The sequence below is a fragment of the Prionailurus viverrinus genome, chromosome A2 (genome assembly GCF_022837055.1).
Source record: "Prionailurus viverrinus isolate Anna chromosome A2, UM_Priviv_1.0, whole genome shotgun sequence".
NCBI lineage: Eukaryota > Metazoa > Chordata > Mammalia > Carnivora > Felidae > Prionailurus > Prionailurus viverrinus.
This window is the reverse complement of record NC_062562.1, coordinates 86,355,697-86,374,126: the sequence shown is the minus strand read 5'-3', so window position 1 is coordinate 86,374,126 and position 18,430 is coordinate 86,355,697. Positions and strand designations below refer to the sequence as shown.

The 18,430-nt window shown below is 36.2% G+C and overlaps 1 protein-coding gene across 5 annotated transcripts in view; it reads left to right on the top strand.

Annotated features, from left to right (window-relative positions):
• Positions 1 to 3,943: 3,943 nt before the first annotated feature.
• The window catches only part of HGF (hepatocyte growth factor), a 79,475-nt gene continuing 64,988 nt past the window's right edge, over positions 3,944 to 18,430 (top strand). Inside the window, exons 1-5 of one of the 5 annotated variants that reach the window (XM_047850166.1) lie at positions 3,944 to 4,009; positions 4,243 to 4,398; positions 11,047 to 11,212; positions 15,620 to 15,732; positions 17,210 to 17,324. In XM_047850166.1, coding sequence (XP_047706122.1) covers positions 4,317 to 4,398; positions 11,047 to 11,212; positions 15,620 to 15,732; positions 17,210 to 17,324 — 476 coding nt within the window. In that variant the 5' untranslated portion in view covers positions 3,944 to 4,009; positions 4,243 to 4,316. Of the gene's footprint in view, positions 4,010 to 4,122; positions 4,399 to 11,046; positions 11,213 to 15,619; positions 15,733 to 17,209; positions 17,325 to 18,430 lie in introns of those variants that run through there. The other 4 variants (XM_047850171.1, XM_047850169.1, XM_047850167.1 and 1 more) reach the window with 4 other exon arrangements.

Sequence of the window (18,430 nt, the reverse complement as noted above, 5' to 3'; positions counted from 1 at the left end):
TGTCCTCACATGGTGGAAGAGGCAAGGGGGGAGTCCCCTTTCTGGGGACTCTTTTTACAGACACTAATCCCATTCACAAGGGCTCCACCCAAAGCCCCTACCTCCTAATACTATCATCTCTGGGCATTAGGATTTCAGTGTCTGCACTTCAGGGGAACACAGACATTCAGATGATTGCACCTTGGACTTAAGTCAAGGCAAATTAATGTGTTGACTAACATTTTATACACACACCCTGAAATGAGCTATATTATGTAAAGGAAATTAATACAAATTACAGTGAATTTTGCAATATTTCCTACATTAAACGTAGTCAACATGAATTATTCAGTGGTGAGGCCTATAGATGACAAATTACCATTTAGAGGGAGGAACAAATAAGGAAGGAAAGAATGAGAAAATAAGGTTGCATGGGAAAGATAAGCAATACCAAAAATTATGCAGGTGCTTCTTTCTCAGATGTGGAAGGTAAGAATTGTATGATGACCATGAAAGACTTTGGGTAAGTAGAATAATCACATTTTAAAGCTGGGACGGATGTTGGAAATCTCTTAAGCTAGATTTCTGTCAATGTGGAGACTTGATACCTGGACAGCTGTGGCTTTGAGTCACATTTTATTAACAGTTTAACCTCATGCTAGTTACATATCACCTCCAAATCTCACTTTCTTTACCTATAAATCAGTGACCATAAAAATGCATACCTGTTAGATATATATATATCTTTTTTTAAGTGGGGGGGGGGTGGCTAAGTGAGATAATACATTTGAGATTTGGCACATAGTGTCCCATTTCTATGGTAGGGAAACTGAGATATGAGTTTAATTAATTTTCTCAATTAGTGACACATTTTATGAGATAACTGGGATCCGAAGCCAAGTATATGACTAAACTGAGTCCATGGGAGTAGAAGCGCTAAACAGAATGACACCACACATGTGCCAGTCACTTAACAAGTTAAATGATGAGTCCAAGAGCACACAACTCATCGGTGGTCTGCAAAGTACAAGGTCATATCAGCTTCTTCCCCATTTACAAATGTAAACATCACTTGTGCTTAAGAAACATGGGGTTTGTGAAGATAGAATGTTTTAAACTACGTGCAGCCTTTTCCCATTCAATCCGTCTAGTGTACATGGTTTACGAGAGACCTTGATCTTAGATTTAAAATGATATTATATTGGCAATGAGTATTCATCCTGTATTTAAGTAATTACACAGACTGTAGCAGTTAAAATATTTTCCTTGCAAGATTCTCTGATTCATCAAAACATTTTCAGATACATTTTGGGGGATTTGTATGAACAGTTTAACACCTACGGAGTATAAAGGTAATAGCAAGGGATGGGCAAATCACCATTACTATAATTTAGAAAGAACAAAGAGAATGTGTTATCAAGACAAAGTAAAATAATAGCACAATTAATAATTTATTTCATTTCATATTTGTTTATAGTTTTGGGAGATTTTAAGGTATTTATATATTGGTTTATTTTGTAGCTTATTATTGAGCATCGTTTATGTGTTCCATCCTGGGCTAACAGTGGTGATTATAATCTTAAATGAAAGACAGGCGGTTCTTCTCATGGGGCTTACAGAAATTTCTCCATCCTACGGAATGTGACAAACTGTTCAAACCTCACACTTGGATCTTTATTCCTTTGGAATCTTGTGGAAGTTATTTCAGGATAGAAATAGTGTCCTTAAGTTTCCTCAACTATAAAAATGGGAATTATGAGAATCTTTTCTTAATATAAGTTTACTGTAAATTGGGGTGCCTGGGTAGCTCAGTCAGGTAAGCCTCCGACTCTTGATTTCAGCTCAGGTCATGATCTTATTGTTTGGTTCGTGAGATTGAGTCCCACACTGGGCTCTGCACTGTTAGTGCAGAGCCTGCTTGGGATTCTGTCTCCCTTGCTCTCTGCCCCTCCCCCGCTTGTGTGTGTGTGTGCACAGGTTCTCTCCCTCTCTCTCTCAAAATAAATAAATAAACTTAAAAAAATTGTAAGTATTAAGACAAATTTTGAAGAGTATTTGTCACAATGCTTAGCATACACTAAAAGCTCATTATATATTAGATACCATTTAACATAGAGAAACCAAATAACTTGTTAAAAGGAAATATAAACGTAATTATAGATAGGTTTAAGCATTTATTGTATTCAGAATTGTGAAAATGTGTGCCCTATTAAACAATTTTATTCAACTTACTTGTGGTGCCCTAAATCTCCTACCCAGGATGGAGTTTGCTCCAAACCTATAATGATAATTGCAATCATACTTAAGGCCCTGATTCTGCTTTCTCTGAGAGAGAGAGAAAGTAAATACAAAGATTGGTCGCCTTTATTCTTTACCTACACGTATTTATTTATAGAAAAATCTAACTTCTTTAAAAGGGTTTGAATGCTTGTTAATAAAGCGCAAGAGTTGCTGTAGGACCTTTCAAGATCGTGGTCAGGCAATACACTGAAATTGAGATTTTCCAAAAAGGTGTATCACAAAGTAAAAAGGAAAGTAAAATGGATACTTGGGACACTAGAGAGAGGCTACCAAATGACTTTTCAGTTTGCTTGGTTTTGTTTTTATAAGGAGAAAATCATTAAAGAGAAGGAAATAGTAATATAATGTATAGATTGCTCAAAAGTAATTATCTTAATCTCAAGCTTCTCTAGCAATCCTAAACCAAGAGTGTTTTCTGGAGGTGGGAGTGGGCAGAGCTGGAGGAGGAGGGATGAGAGCCATGCAGTAAGGGAAGGCTGTAGTGTGAATGGTTTTAATTTTGCTCACATACACTTCCGTCCAAGCTGTACGCGGCCCCAGGGTCATTTTCACATCACACCCGCTATCTCTTCCTCTGCCCGCAGAGACACTGGTTCCTAGTTGATGCATCTCAGAGATGCATAGGGGCAACTCTTCCCCTGAATCCATCCAAAATAAAGCAAAATAAATCCATCTTGCCTAAAGTAATCTGAGCATCACCTGGAGATGCAAAGACAAATCCTTTCAATAAAATGAGCGTTCTGAGCAATGATCTCACAGATTCTGCAGACATGGGTCCCCCCCACTCTTGCCAATCCACACAAACTCCTTATCTCTCAGTGTAGATTTAGGGAGGCTGGTGGGTGCATTCAGAGGGATGGAACTGGAGAAGAGAGGCACATTAGTTATTTATGAATTAAAACAGATTGAGAAATTTCCAGTGAAAGTTAGTCTTAGAAGATATGCGCACCATATAGACATAGATGCATGAGAGTGGCGCACGCCTGTGTGCGCGTGTGCGTGTGTGTGTGTGTGTGTGTGTGTGTGTCTGTGGTATAAGGACACATAGTCCATGCTACATTTATCTGTTGGGGACAGGCAGTAGATAATCCTAATCTCTTAGACATTTTAAGAGAGAGCATGAACACATTTTATCGCCAACCCTCAATCAGACAAGTTTCTTTTATGCACTTCAGGCACATTTGTGGTGATTGCAGAGGTAGTACAGCTTCTGAAAAAACAAGCCTGCCCTGCGGATATTGGGCAGGGGCAATTTTCTTACCTGACACCGTGGGTGCTTTCATTTTGCTTGTTTATTTTTACCCCACAATACCACACCCTTTTCTTACCTAACTCTTTTTACCTGGGCTGGACCCGCCTGGTTCTGCCTCCCTGCCTGCCTCCCTCCTCTCTGCTCCGTCTCTAACACCCCAAGGAACCTGTGCTAGTGTTTTGAATCCCTAGTTTGCTCTAGCAGTGAAAGTAGACAGATTAGGAGCTAAAGCACATTTGACTGAAAGGCAGCTCTTTGCTTTCTTCTTATGCTGCTTCCCCTTCCTCTTTTCCCAAAGAGACATGTAAACACATGTATTTTCCTGTTTAAATTTAGCGAATTGGTCCTCTGCCTGTCCCTTGATTTAGCTATTGGGCTGAGCCTTGCTCCTCCCTTCCCTACTCGGATAGGAGCCACAGGGATCTGGAGCTCGAGCTTCCAAATTGAGCTGGCCTCAGGCCAGGTGACCTTTTCTTTGTAAGTTTCTTTCCTAAGCAGAGTTGAGGGGGGGCGCGGGGAGCTGGGATCTCTTTGGTGTTGTTGGGGGGGTGGTTAGTGAGGAAAGGAAGGGGGTGGAAGAGAGTAAAGGGCTGTTGTTAAACAGTTTCTTACCGTAAGAGGGAGTTCAGACCTAGATCTTTCCAGTTAATCACACAACAAACTTAGCTCATCGCAATAAAAAGCAGCTCAGAGCCGACTGGTTCTTTTAGGCACTGAGTCGGAACAGGCTTCTCTCAGCCAGGCATCTCCTCCAGTGGGATCCGCCAGCGCGTCCAGCAGCACCATGTGGGTGACCAAACTTCTTCCAGTCCTGCTGCTGCAGCACGTCCTCCTCCACCTCCTTCTGCTTCCCATCCCCTATGCAGGTTAGTCTTCTCTTTTTCTTCATCATTATGATTTTAACTCTCTCCTGCTAACCTTGCCTTTTCCTAACTCTCTCCACCCCATCCCCAGCATCCTTCCTCAGCTCTGTGTGTGGCTTGGGTCCTTTAAACCTCTCCTTATGCTTCCTTTTGATATTCTGTTCCTGTTTGCAAGGCATTTACAATGATAATTAACATCCCCTCAGTGCGCTCCCCCCACCCCCCAACCCAATCCCAGGGCTCTCTTAGCCTCTTAGCTGTGGACTGTGGGACAGGAATGAAGTGCTAACACTGGCTGGAATTTTGCTGGTTTGGACAAGTTGAAGGCTGAACAGAAGGTCTGGTCTGAAGAGGGGAGAGGGACTGTCAGTACAGCAGGGACTCACTTCTTTCCAGAGGATATTTTTCCATGACGTTCCACCACCCCACGTCACTCAGTCAACATTCAGGGCTACATGAAGACTTTATACAGGTTTTCATTTGGAGAAGGCAGATTAAGCCCTGAGTATATGCATGTTATAAAAATGAAAGAGAAAGCCTGTCTTCTAAGATCTCATTCTGTCTGGGTATGGATGTCTGCCCTCTGAAACTGCAGTGCAAGGGAGGCAAAAATTGTGTGACTCTGATTAAAGCTGCAGAAGGGGTCCTTTCAGCCTCCCATTTTCTCCCCTAAATTTATAGGTTGGGAAGGAATTGCTGGTGAGTTCATACTACCTTCCTGGAAGTGTAGAGATTTCATTTGCCGCTTTGGGAAGTTTTCTGTTGTTATCAGGGCAAGAGGAAACATCTGTATTTGGTCGTATTATCATGGTAGTGGCTGAGATGCCAGAGGGTGAAGGTAGTGAGCACCACGGGTGGGCACAGGGGAATAAAAGAATGGAACAAATGCCCACATGGTAGACATGGCCTTTTCATAACACAAACCAGAGAGCCGGCCATATCTTTTGAGATAAGTTAAATATGAAATTTATTGGAACTCTGATCTAGTCTCTGATGTAATGCAAGGGTTGAAAACATCAAGAATTTGCTAACTGACAAGGAAAAACATTCAGCTCACCTGGCTTTCTTCTTCAATCTTGTGAAGTGGTCCTTTTGAGAACAACACTGTGTGGGAAGGGCTGATTTGAAAACATTTAGGTAAGGTTTCTGAAGAGGTGAAAAAGAAGTTAGCTCAATCAAGCACGTTGTCATGCTTGAGGTATGTCATGCTAAAATGAACTCTCAGAAGACACTGATGATTTCAGGAGGTTTAGGGAATAAATTGAGAGCATGGCTAATATCTTCAGGGCTTTCATTGTTCAAGATTCAAACGTTGATGGTCTGAAGTACAGTATGGTTACCTGAAATCATCTGTGCTAATGTGAGGGAAACACAATGTGGAAAACCCAAACAGTAGATCAACCATAGACAATGTCTATTTGTTTTTGGCATGCATTACGGAGCTTTGGCAGGAGATATACATTCGTAATGATGTTTCACTTTGGCTAATGTTGAAATGACTGCGTTTCCTGAGTATAGGGAGAATGCAGCCCCAGAGTGTGCTGGCAGGCAAGGAGAGGACAATTGGGGATTACAGATATGCTGTGAATAATTCCTGAAGTGGATAATGCTAAAATTGTCATCAAAAGAGGGTCTGGCTTGGTTTGGGTGGTAAGTTTATTTTGATAGTTTTTTTTTTTAATGACATTCTCCAAACTGGAGAATACGGACAGTCCTCTTAGAACATACCAAGAAAGTTGGTCCTTTTTTATATCATCTCACATTGAACATTTAGGGCTTTTATTGTTAATTGCTTTTGTTATGCTCTTAGATTTATCCCATGAGTCTATATTTGCACATATTGTAAAATAATACAATGTGAGAATGAAAGTGGATACTATAATGAGGTGCCTATCAATCATGAGCAGGATGTGTTAAGGAGATACTTTATTGAAAAGTTTCTTAAGAAATATGCAATATAGTGATCCCGGCCATCTTTATAGGAGTTGGTCTACATAGAATTACCCTCTATATGCTTCTACCTACACTGGAAACTAATATCCAGTACCCTGTAACAAAAGAAGCACTAAATAAGCACTTGATGTCCAGGAACCTGTGAGAGATATAAAGATGAACAAATGTGAAAGAAACCCACATTTGTTGAGCAACTGTTATAGGCCAAGCTCTAAAAGAACTTATTTAATTCTGATAAGATTGGCATTATTCTGCTCATCTTACATGGGGCACCTGATTTTAAAGACTTTAGTTATCTTTTCATAGTAAAGGGATAGAGCTGAAATTCTGACTCAAATCTATGAGAATGAAGTATGTGCTGTTTTTTTTCTTTTATTTATACTGAAGCCAGAAGCCGTGAAATTAACTGAAATTGCCTTTTAAAAATCCATTTTGCTAAGTAATGTAAGAAAAACTCTGTGTTAGGAACACTATTATAGTATGACTGAGAGTTCATTTCTAGTGTAAGAAGTTTGGGGAAAATGTGGTATCCAGGTTGAGTATGAAAAGATGGATGGTAGTATGATCAGTACCTAAGTCAGGGCAACACAGAATGACCAAAGGCATAGAGGTGAGAAAGTATGAGCACAGGTAAGCATGTGGGATTGGTGTACGTCAGTACCAAGTGGGAGTACCATGGCCTGTGATTAGAAACTAAAATAAGGTCATATGCACAAACATGAATGGTGTGCCAAAGTATTCTGAACATCATGGGTAGCAGCTGGAAATTTTGGAGTTGACAAGATACCCGACCTAAATTGTACTTCAGTGTGGTTGTTTTGGTTGCTGCATGGAGAAAAAGTTGTTGGATGAAATAGGGAGGAGACCAGAAGGAGGCTTCTATGACAATGACAATGACCAAGGAAGCCGAACGAAGGTGAAGAAGGGAGGCCCTGAATCTCACCTGGACTATTGCTCCATTCTCTTTGCAAGAGACTATTTTGCTGCTTCTCAAATACCAACTGTGAAATCCAAGTCCTTAGATAACAGCAATGAAAATGAAAATGTGGACTAGTATTTATGATTCTTGTCTTTGGGAAGTTTAAAGTCTCCAGTCACTACCGTTCCCTCCATTAATTATTTGTGTACTTTCATCTTAACATCTTGCCACTTCAAGCTGTTAATCACTAATCATGTGGGTAGGTTTCTCAGAATATGTGGAGCCAGATTCCTGCTTCTTTCCACACCCTGCAAATCCTTTCCTTGCATGATTTTCCTTTGAAGTCAATGGTTAGACCATACAGAGAAGAAAATATATGAGGTACTGAGAGAAATGAGTGTGAGGCCACGGACCAGAGGGAGAAATGTGTCTTTCTTCAAGCACCTTGATACATTTGACCCTACTTTCTGTTTGTAGGTTTTCACTAAGATCCTAATGATTTCAATTCTAAAGTAGGGATTTCAGGTTCTTCAAGAAATATAGCTTCCAGAATGTTTTCCTATACTAGGAGAAGAGGAGAAAGGAGTTGTAATTTAAAGTACAAGAAAGCATGACAAAATTGCAGTGATCTCTCACCCTTTGATTTCATTTCAATATTTTGTTTATCAACTTCAACTAATAGTTATGCAGAAAAAATAGTAGAGAAAAATCTGATCCAAAGATATTTTCTTTGAGTTTCTTCCCAAATTAAGCTGGTCTTTTAACTGTTTTCAGTAAAACAAGCATCAGTTGCTAATACATATGGAAGAAAAAGTTGAAACTATTTTCAGCAAAGGAGTTTTATTTTCACATTCTGTTTTTGAACGACTTCTGTTTTGAATTTTTCTTTTATTGAAGAAGAAATTAGTTTTATAGATGCCTGGATTACATGATACACAGCTAGCTTAAACTTCACATTTTATAGTAATTTGTTACTGACCTAGTAGAAATGACTAAATTATAAGGGAAAGCTTCTAAATCATGAGAAACAAATAGTGAAAGGGAATCCTGATACCTGGCTCCCATTGCCTTTGATAAGCTCTGTAGCCCCAGACAAGTTTTTCACACCTGTCTGTTATCTAGTAAAGGAAAATCGTAGATTTGTTTGCTTTTCTGAATGCTTTTTGATCTTTAGATGAAAGGTGGTGATGGAAAAACTTATCAGCAAGCAAGAGTTAGGCTACTTTTGTGAGACACAGTCACACATTAACACATTTCAATAGGACAACTGAGGATCTGTAGAATTAAACACAAACAATAATCCCACAGAGACCTCTTTCTTCAATACTTGCCTTCATATTGCATGGTATTGAGAAAAGAAACTGGGGCATTGACAAGGGGTCCTCTTTTATTTGATAAAGAGTAAAATGCATATCTTAATTTAATGTTTGCCTTACACTTCTAAAATTTAGCTTTATGCTCTTCTCTCACACCTAGACATGTATAATGAACACATGCATGAGGCCAATTTTAATTCTGTATTGTTAGTTAACTGAATTTATTTGACATAGATATGACAAACATATATGTGTGTATATACACACACACGCGCGTGTGTGCACACACATATATATAGTATATGTGCACATTTCCTTGTAACCAACAGTTTTATTTACTGGATTTTCAGCATCATTAACTACTATTTTTTTCTAAGAAATACTCATATGTATATAGGAAATCAGATGATTATTATTCCGTGAAACATTTCATAGCACCTAAGAAATAGTGCACTATGGTCAAAGCAAGAAATTCTTAATGTAGAAATGTATCTCCCATTAACATGGTCCTGTGGCAGAAACCAAAATGTGAAAAGAATTATACCACTTCTTTGCTTGGGAGAATAACAATTTCTTCTCTATGCCAGAAATTAAAGAATGGAATTTCAGAAACAAAGCTAAAACTTTGCATATTAATAACATTTTTTAATCCAAATTAACTTCCAAATATTTACTTAATAATTAAATAGCTTCAAATATAACATAACTTGCATTTTGAAGATTGAGTAATTGGTATATTAGCATTTCAGGTAATTAAACAAAGTCATTTGGCAAGTCAGTAAGAATGCCAGAATTATCATCTGTCTGCCAACGTTATGCAAGGCATTTGGTCCACACTCAATAAATAACATGTTGATAGATTATTTGGTTGATTGAATTTCTATGTTAAAATGTCATTTAAATTATATCTGTTGTACCATAGCCATTCCATCTTGTAGGACAAAGAAAAGTTGAAAATGAAAACATTATTACAGAAATTAGTACCAGTCTTTTGGGGATTGTGTTCTGGAGTTTTACAGAGAACCAGAAATTTAGAGGACTTCATGTTTTCTCTTATTTATTGTGGATTTCAGGTTAGGATAGACATTAATGAATAGCATCTGCATGTTTAATAAACCAACTGGAGCCAGTGGTTGCTGGCAAATTTGAGAGTATGATGCCATTGTTTGTACCTCACTCTGCTAGCCATATTTCCAAATTTTCTGCACAAAAATTGTACCCTCTTTTCTTGGCATATTTCACCACATATAAAGAGCAGGAATGCATTTCCTGTCTTACCATCCAAATTTCTTCTCTACTGATAGCCCTAAACCAGATCTTCAAAAAATATTTGTAAGCCATATTTCTACATACTTTCTTATAATTCTTTTAAAAAAGATGGCATCACGAGTGTTTAAGAATGGGGGTTCTGAAGCTAGGCGGTTGAGTTTCAAATGAGTTTTGCTTAAGGGGCAATTCATTTTTCGCTGTGTCTCAGTTTCTTCATCTTAAGAATGAATATATTATTACCGCTTTTGTTACAAGGATGTTCAAAAGAACTGGCAGGCAGAAGAGAGGCACAATCATGCCTCTCCTTAATACACAATAGGTGCAGTCTCTTAGACATTTTCATCCTCATTGTGAAGATGGCGACCATCGTTAGAAACTAGGTAACTTTGGGCAAGTTGAGAATAAAGAAGTAAGCACTTGATACTCTGAAGTTATCTACAAGATGAAGTCTTTTAGGATGGTTTAGTTCTGTTTTTCATGTTTTTAATAGGAGGCTTCATGCTATCTAGGGGCTTTGGAGAATACTTTCATGAAGAAAAATGATACTGCTACATTAAAGGATGATGTTTTACACACATTTGATTTATAGTAGTTGGCTTGATTTCAAGACAATTCAGTGATACTAAGAAATAGTGCCCCAAAGCACAGAAAACACTTACGTAGGAAACGAGAAGGGCTAAACTTGAGTAATATGAAATACTTCAAAGAGAGTCAGAAGAATTTATCCACTGTGCCATTTTCTAGTGAGAAGTTGCTCACATGTAATTGAGTTGGCTTATCTAATTAATACTATAACTTACATAAGGGCCAACTGTAGAAGGAAATGACAAATTTAATTATAGAGCATGATATGATAAGCCCGGGCATTTGCTTACATACTGTTTGAAGAATATCATGTCATTTATTTCTTTAGAGTGAACTCTGTCCTAATTTTTAAAACCATATTTCATTTTAAAGAATGTAGATGAGTGACTCTACATGACAAGTTATTTATTCTTCACTGATTACAATATTCCTCTCTTGCTCTTAACTATCTGAGAGTATCAATCCCCACCTCACTTCACCCCCAATCCCTGGAGATCTAGTATGTTGTCAGATAAAATCACTATCTTGTGATCCTTAAGGACATTTTTTTTCTATATGAGCCTTAAAAGCTTTTCCTCCATTTTTTAAAAAAATTATTATTATTAATAGAAGGACAGAAGAAAAGAAGAAACACACTTCATGAATTCAAAAAGTCAGCAAAGACTACTCTAATTAAAGAAGACCCATTACTGAAGATAAAAACAAAAAAAATGAACACTGCAGACCAATGTGCCAATAGATGTATTAGGAATAAAGGACTTCCATTCACTTGCAAGTAAGTTGCTTCATTTTGTTCTTAGGATAACTTTCCAAATACAGCATCTACTAATTATCATCATGGTTCCCCCCATTTTTTGGATTCATGTAATTTGCCCTTAAAAGTATAAGCTTGACTTGAGTTTTCACTCATTATAACAGGAGATGTTGCTCCCAGTTGATGGAAACGTGAGTAAGGGAGAGCACATAAACTGATATCATTTAGAATCCACAGTGCCTCTGGTTATGGAATTTGTGTTTTCTCATCTTATGAATAGTTGAACTTTAGAAACTAAAATTCAACTAGATTGCCTTTTATCCAACATTTTAAAATATTCTATTCAGAGTAAACATTTATTTTTTCTTGCAAGAGGAGTGGAGGAATTTTCAGAGTATAAGTTGGGCAAGAGCCAGAATTTACTGCAACTTACGTCATTGTCTTAAGGGATTGAAATAAAAGGTGTTGAGAGAATTAGATTAAAAGACTAGAGGGATTGGTGTCAGCAGCAAAGGCTATTCAAAAAGAGTTAGGGGATAGTGATGATGAAGTTTTAGGTGAAAAGTGATGGGGCAATTCAAAGAGGTATGAGGAGATCCCAAAGGCGACTTTTCTTATCTTTTGAAATCCCCTGCCTAACCTCACAGGGAAGAACTCCTTCCTACTTTGCCAGTGAGCCCAAGGATAAAACTCGGGAGTTTCGGGCCATGAAGGAGACAATTGCATCTGAATAATTTTCTGAGTTGCCAGAAGAAAATGCATTTCCCCATTCTTCCACATAAACATCCCAGCCTCTCACTTACTTGACACCCCTTTATTCCCTATCTCATTCTATTTTGACAGGATTGCATGTGGTATCTTGTCAATTTTGAATTCTATTCATGATCATATTTGGGCAGTGACATGTCCCATGAATACAGATTTTAGTAAAGTCGAGGCAAGTGACCCTACTTTCATCTTGCCTTTTTTTTTAGATAAATGAGTGTTTGGCGCCTGAGGAAAAGAGTATGGTCAGAGAAGGTCCTCGACAGATGTAGGAAGAGAGACTGTCTCCTTTCTATTCATTTATAACTCCTCTGGAAGTATTTTTCTTGCCAAACTGCCACTTTCTGGGAGAGATTTCCTGGCAAGGGGAGTGGAGAATTGACTTTGAATGTATATTCCTGTGATAATTCTGTTTCTTTCCCTGACTTTCCTGCCTTGGGATTGTATAAAATGAATTAGAGAAAACTACTCTCAATCAATGTCATAGCTGTGTAGATCTACAGTGATGTTCTTTTTGCAATTGAGGAGGTTAGATTTATTGTATTTTCCCCTCACAGGCTTGGGAAGGTGAGTCGAAGGAAATGGGAGAAGTTCATCTCATTATTGATTTTTAACTCTGAATCTGAAAACACACTTTCCTGAATCCACAAGTAAGGAAGGCATTGTGACCTCTCGATTTTCACATTTTTCACGCCTTATCTCTAGTAAACAAAAGAAAAACTTTTTCCTTTGTTTTATTCAAGAGGAACTAAAATGATTTTGCTGCATTAAAGAACACATGTGACCTGATTAAAAATCTTTACATATCCCACATATGAGGTTTCATACTTTCCTACTATATTCTGGTTGAGTTATATTTAGTCTTCAAATTTATGGCAACCTGTGCAGAAAACCACATGTATAAAACCTTTGTACAGCCAAAGTTCCTCTGCCCAGAAATGTGTCATCCTTCTCACTTGTCTATCCCAAATATACATATGTGTTTGGAATCACTAAATATATTAGTTATTCAGAACTGAACGGGCATACTGTGATACTCTGAAATTAGACTATTAATGATTTAAAGGATTTTTTTTGCAGGCTTGTTATATGGACTAGAATCACTGAAAAGCAATGGCAAATATGCAAAAATGCTTAGAAAATACCAGTAATACTTTATGAAAGCATCCGTGATTCAACGGGTGCAGGGTGGAACATTCTCAAACACTACCTCCTCTTGAGAAGTTATCAACAATATTGATTTTATAGAGATTGAAGTTCTTTTTTTGCTGGGTAGGAAAGATGACCAGAATGCCTGATTCTAAGCTCCTCGGAAAATTGCTGTCCATGACTTGACTCAAGAGAAGAAAATATGAGGCTTTCTTCCTCCATCCATGATTGAGTAACTGGTATTGGGATTGCCTTTCTGACATATATAATGAGAAAACTAGACAAAAAAAATCTACATGTATGAAAACCTAAATCTACATGTATGAAAGGAATATGATAATTAAAATAAGGATAAGATAAAGACTCTTAAAGTCAAACTTAAAACAAGATGCTACTCTAGAATCTGACTGTTTGGATCCATTCTATTTGGAGGCATAAAATGAGACAAGGAAACACTTTTCTGAGAGAATATGGCATTAAATGGAATGAGAGAAAAGGGTGAATGGAGACAGCAAGCTGGAAATTCTGATACCCACTTTTTGGATGCAATCACCTGTGTATTCACAGAGGCAAATCTTGCATGTTCCTGATGGGACTCATGAGTCACCTCCAAGGCATTCTCATGTCAAAGCAATATTATTAATTGATGAGTAGTTATATGTGTGGTATGATTTTGTTTTTTATATATTTTTTTAATTTATTTATTTTTGAGAGACAGAGCACAAGTGGGGGAGGGGCAGAGAGAGAATGAGACACAGAATCCGAAGCAGGCTCCAGGATCTGAGCTGTCACCAGAGAGCCCGATGTGGGGCTTGAACTCACAAACCGTGAAATCATGACCTGAGCCGAAGTCCGACGCTTAACCGACTGAGCCACCCAGGCGCCCCATGATTTTATTTTTTAATGTGAACTTAAGTGGCAAGTTATTGATTCTGTAACTTTAAAATTTGTAGTTAGGTTTTTGTTTAATTTATATGAGCTCTTTATCTAATTACTATGTGTTCAAAGTCATTTAACATGCCCCTCACCAAGGTGCTGTGACAGAGTAATAGGGAATTTAACATGTATTGCATAAGCCTACAATCTACCAGATCAAAATTCAAGTCTATCATTAGCCAATTCTCTCGTAAGTTATTCTGCCACCACTGCAAAGATATACTTTCATGATTTGCTCTTAATTACTCTTTCAGCTGTAAGATGTTCTTGTAGGTAGATACTTCAACATATCTTTAAGCACAACGTTTATGAATATAATTTTTGGGGTATTTTGGACATAGAATAAATAAAAATAGAGATAATAGGTAAAATGTTGCAAATAATTTTATAACATATTTTACATGTTTCATAAAAGTTATTTCCCCTTATTTAAATATTTTAAAAGTTGGCAAATTGCTAAGAAATAAATGGCTAATTTGGGATATCTAAAATTATAAGAAAACTATATGTTCTCAAAACATTATATGGATTAGAAGTGAAAAATCCTTATTCTTAGAAATGCTATGTTTCTTTTAATTGGATACTTGTACATGATGACATTGTGATTAGCATGAACATAGTGAGGAAGAGTTTTAGTACCATTTCTTAAAGGAAGGTAAACAGGTCAGAATTCCAACTTCATTTTCTACATTGTAAGACATGGTAGCATTTAATATGTTGAAAATTTTATCGTGCTCTTTACTAAGCTCAGTTAAAGGCTTTGTCTACTTCTCATTTTACTTTAGAAAGACTTTTTTTAGTCAACAACAAAATCCAATATAATTAGCTGTAGGAATGATAATTGTAGGAGTGACACATTTTAGTAATTTTCTTCAAGACGATATATCAAAAGCATATGTTATGGGTTATTAATAGATTTCTTAAATTAAAAATTCCCAAGTTAGCAAATCTATTTAGGAAACATTGACTTACATAAACAGCTATCCTAATAACAAGATTTTCATAGTTTTAATAAGCTTCCATGCTTTATAACTCACTAAGAAGTTCTATAATATGCAAAATTTTCCAAATATTTGATTTCAGATCCCTTTTGCTAGTAGAATCTCCTGGATGGTGATTTGTCTAATGCATTTTAGGAAATGTCACTTTAGAATGTACTTTACACAACTACAAACTTTGGAAATTAATCACGATATTTTAAATATAATTGTTAGTATATAACTATAAACAAAATCTTCCAACTTGTGTACTTACAAAAAAAAAGTCTTCAGAAATAACCCAAGCGTTGTGTTATATATTGATTTAGCTTGTTTAAGTCTTAATTTGTCTAAACATCATTTAGAATAACATGAGAACATTCCAAACAGTATTCTGATATTTAAATCTACATGTATGAAAACTTAATTTTGTTCTTTCTTTGGCCATCAAAATGGTAGGTCCAAAAATCACTCATATTTTTATATGCATATGTAATCATATATCTTTTTATATTGCCCTCCTTGGCTAAACCATGTGCCCATTCTTTAAAAACTTTATAAATAGTAGTATTCCTTCTTTTCATTTAGATATTTTTTTCAGGGCCTTTGTTTTTGATAAAGCAAGGAAACGATGCCTCTGGTTCCCTTTCAATAGCATGACAAGTGGAGTGAAAAAAGAGTTTGGTCATGAATTCGATCTCTATGAAAACAAAGGTAACTAGTTTCTCCCTAAATGTTTCATAACAAAATAAAGTATAAAATATGTGTAATTTCCTGCTACAGTGCTCTTTCCTGCTGATTTTTTATCATATGCTAGATCTGTTATGCAGTCAATTCTTCCATTAAGACAGATACTAGTGTCTTGACTCTTTTAAATATAGTATTTTAAAAAGAACACTCCCTAAACACTCCATAATTATATTGGCCCCCTCCCTCTTTGTTTATTTCTAGGAGCATCTCCTAGAACTGATATTCCCCATGTTCATTTTAGAAAGTGCCACCTTAAGTTAATAGTTTAAGATATAGTACATTTTGAGCTTATTTTATAGTATTTTAAATTCTAACAACTTTGAATAACTGATGTTATAGTGATGATTGCTGATAATAAAATGTGGAGATTTTGAAACATTAATTGTGACTTTTCCTAATTATATACTTTATAAATCTTTAAAATAATTAAGATGATATTATTTGTTAATGTGTCTATTTTGTTCATTTGATATTGTATTCACAGGTATTTACTTTGATCCAAAGCAGAATTATATCAATGAAATAACTGGAAAGTGTTATATAAATATGAATTTTACCAAATAAATTTCTTATCACACAAATTAATAATTATGGATTGTATTTATAATAATAGTACTTAATCAAGTTTAACGTTTTCTTAAATCATACTGTGCCATTTAATTTGAGTATTTGGTAATATACAGAGATACTTCCTTGTTCCGAAGGTAGATGTTTAAATTAAATTAAAATTAATTTATGGTAGAAAATAAGATGACCAAAAAAAAGAAAATTAGATGATCTATATACCCCAGTAATTCTGTAAATCCTAAACATAACTCATAATGTAGTATAAGACCATTTTTTAATCTTCTAGGTTGCTAACAAGTGTATATACTGGTATTTGATAGGAATATACGGCTTGTGTCAAATTAATTGCTCTATAGTTTTGCAGCACTAAAGTTAGCAAATGTTTAGAAAATAATAATGAACGTAATATAACTATCACTCAGACATACACACACACATATACAAAACTTACACAATTTTACTGAGATAAAGACAAGTCAGTTACTTTATTATCTTAAAGTAACTCTTTGAATTGAATAAAATTTGCAAATTACTTAATTTTTATTTTTAATATTTTCTTAAAATGGTCTGTATATTTGAGCAAATCATTTTGCCAAATTAAATTTGTCTGACCAGTTGAGTATACAGGCTAATCTCCACTAAGAACATGGACTGATCTCTGCTATTTTCCAGAAATATACTCACAAAATTAAAACTCCAAAGTAGTCTTTTTTTTAAGTACTATAAACTTTAGGCCAGAAATGTCAGTATGATTTGAGATAATTTATAAACATTAATTGCCTAAAGATTTGGATGGAACTCTTTTTTTCTTTTTAAATATACACAGAGTATGCTACACATAGTTATAAAGCTTTTCTCTGCTTTCCTCTGATAGACTACATTAGAAACTGCATCATTGGCAAAGGAGGTAGCTACAAGGGAACAGTATCTATCACTAAGAGTGGCATCAAATGCCAGCCTTGGAATTCTATGATACCACATGAACACAGGTAAGAACAGCATGAAGAAAAGAGGGGAGAGCCTTTCTTTTTTATATGTGTGTTAGCAATCTCATGTTAGTACTTCAGAATAATCTACGGTTCTATAATAATTTACCCAACTTTACTGAATTGCATTAAGCCAAGGGTTATGTGAATTCATGACTGATATCCAAAGATGACTAAATTTGCCATTAAGTATGGCCTAACAGTATCTTACCTCAAAACCTCATCTTATACATCTTGGTATTTGTGAAGAAGTAATGAAAATGTGATTTAAAGAAAACACATATATTTCCCCCCCTTTCTTCGCCTTCAAGAAGGTACAGCACTCTGCAGCTCAAGTGGAGGCTTTCACTGTGATATAAATAGGCAGCGGATCAGATTCTGACCTGATCCTGGGGGCTGACTGTTCTTTAACCGTGGTGGTACACAACCTTGGTTGCACACTAAAACCAACTGCTATGAGCCTTGAACAAACCCCGCCACCCAGGCATCAACACACACCAATTAAATCAGAATCTTTTAGGGAAATAATCCAGGCACTGGTATTTTCTTTTTTTTTTTAAAGCACAGCCAAAATTGAGAACCTCTGCTAATAACTCATGTCACAGATTGACCAGCTTTCCCATTTCACCTATTGCCTAATAACAGGAGAAAACTTCTCATTCCGTGGAAATTAAATGTCTACACTTCAGAGAAGTGTGTTCATTATAACAGATGAATGCTATTTAAAGATGAGTAAATACAGCATCCAGAGGCTCATTAGTCTGAGAGTTTTAATCATCATGGAGGAGAAACATAGATTTCTAATACCCACTAAGGAACTAAATATAGCCACAGTTTGTCAAGACTTATTTCACAAATAATTTTAACAGGAACTGAAGTAGTTTAAAACAATTCTCCTCTCTGGTTATTAAATGCATTGCAAGATTTAGTGTACCAGGAGCAAGTATCTTGCTGAGCAGTTTATCTTGTTTATCTCATTTAATATCCCAAGAACCACATAGTGAGTAGTTTTATTAATTCTATTTTATATATGGTGAAACTGAAGAAGAAAGGGCTTCAGTAACTTTTCAAGGTCATGAACAACTAGTAAGTGTGATGGCCAGAATCTT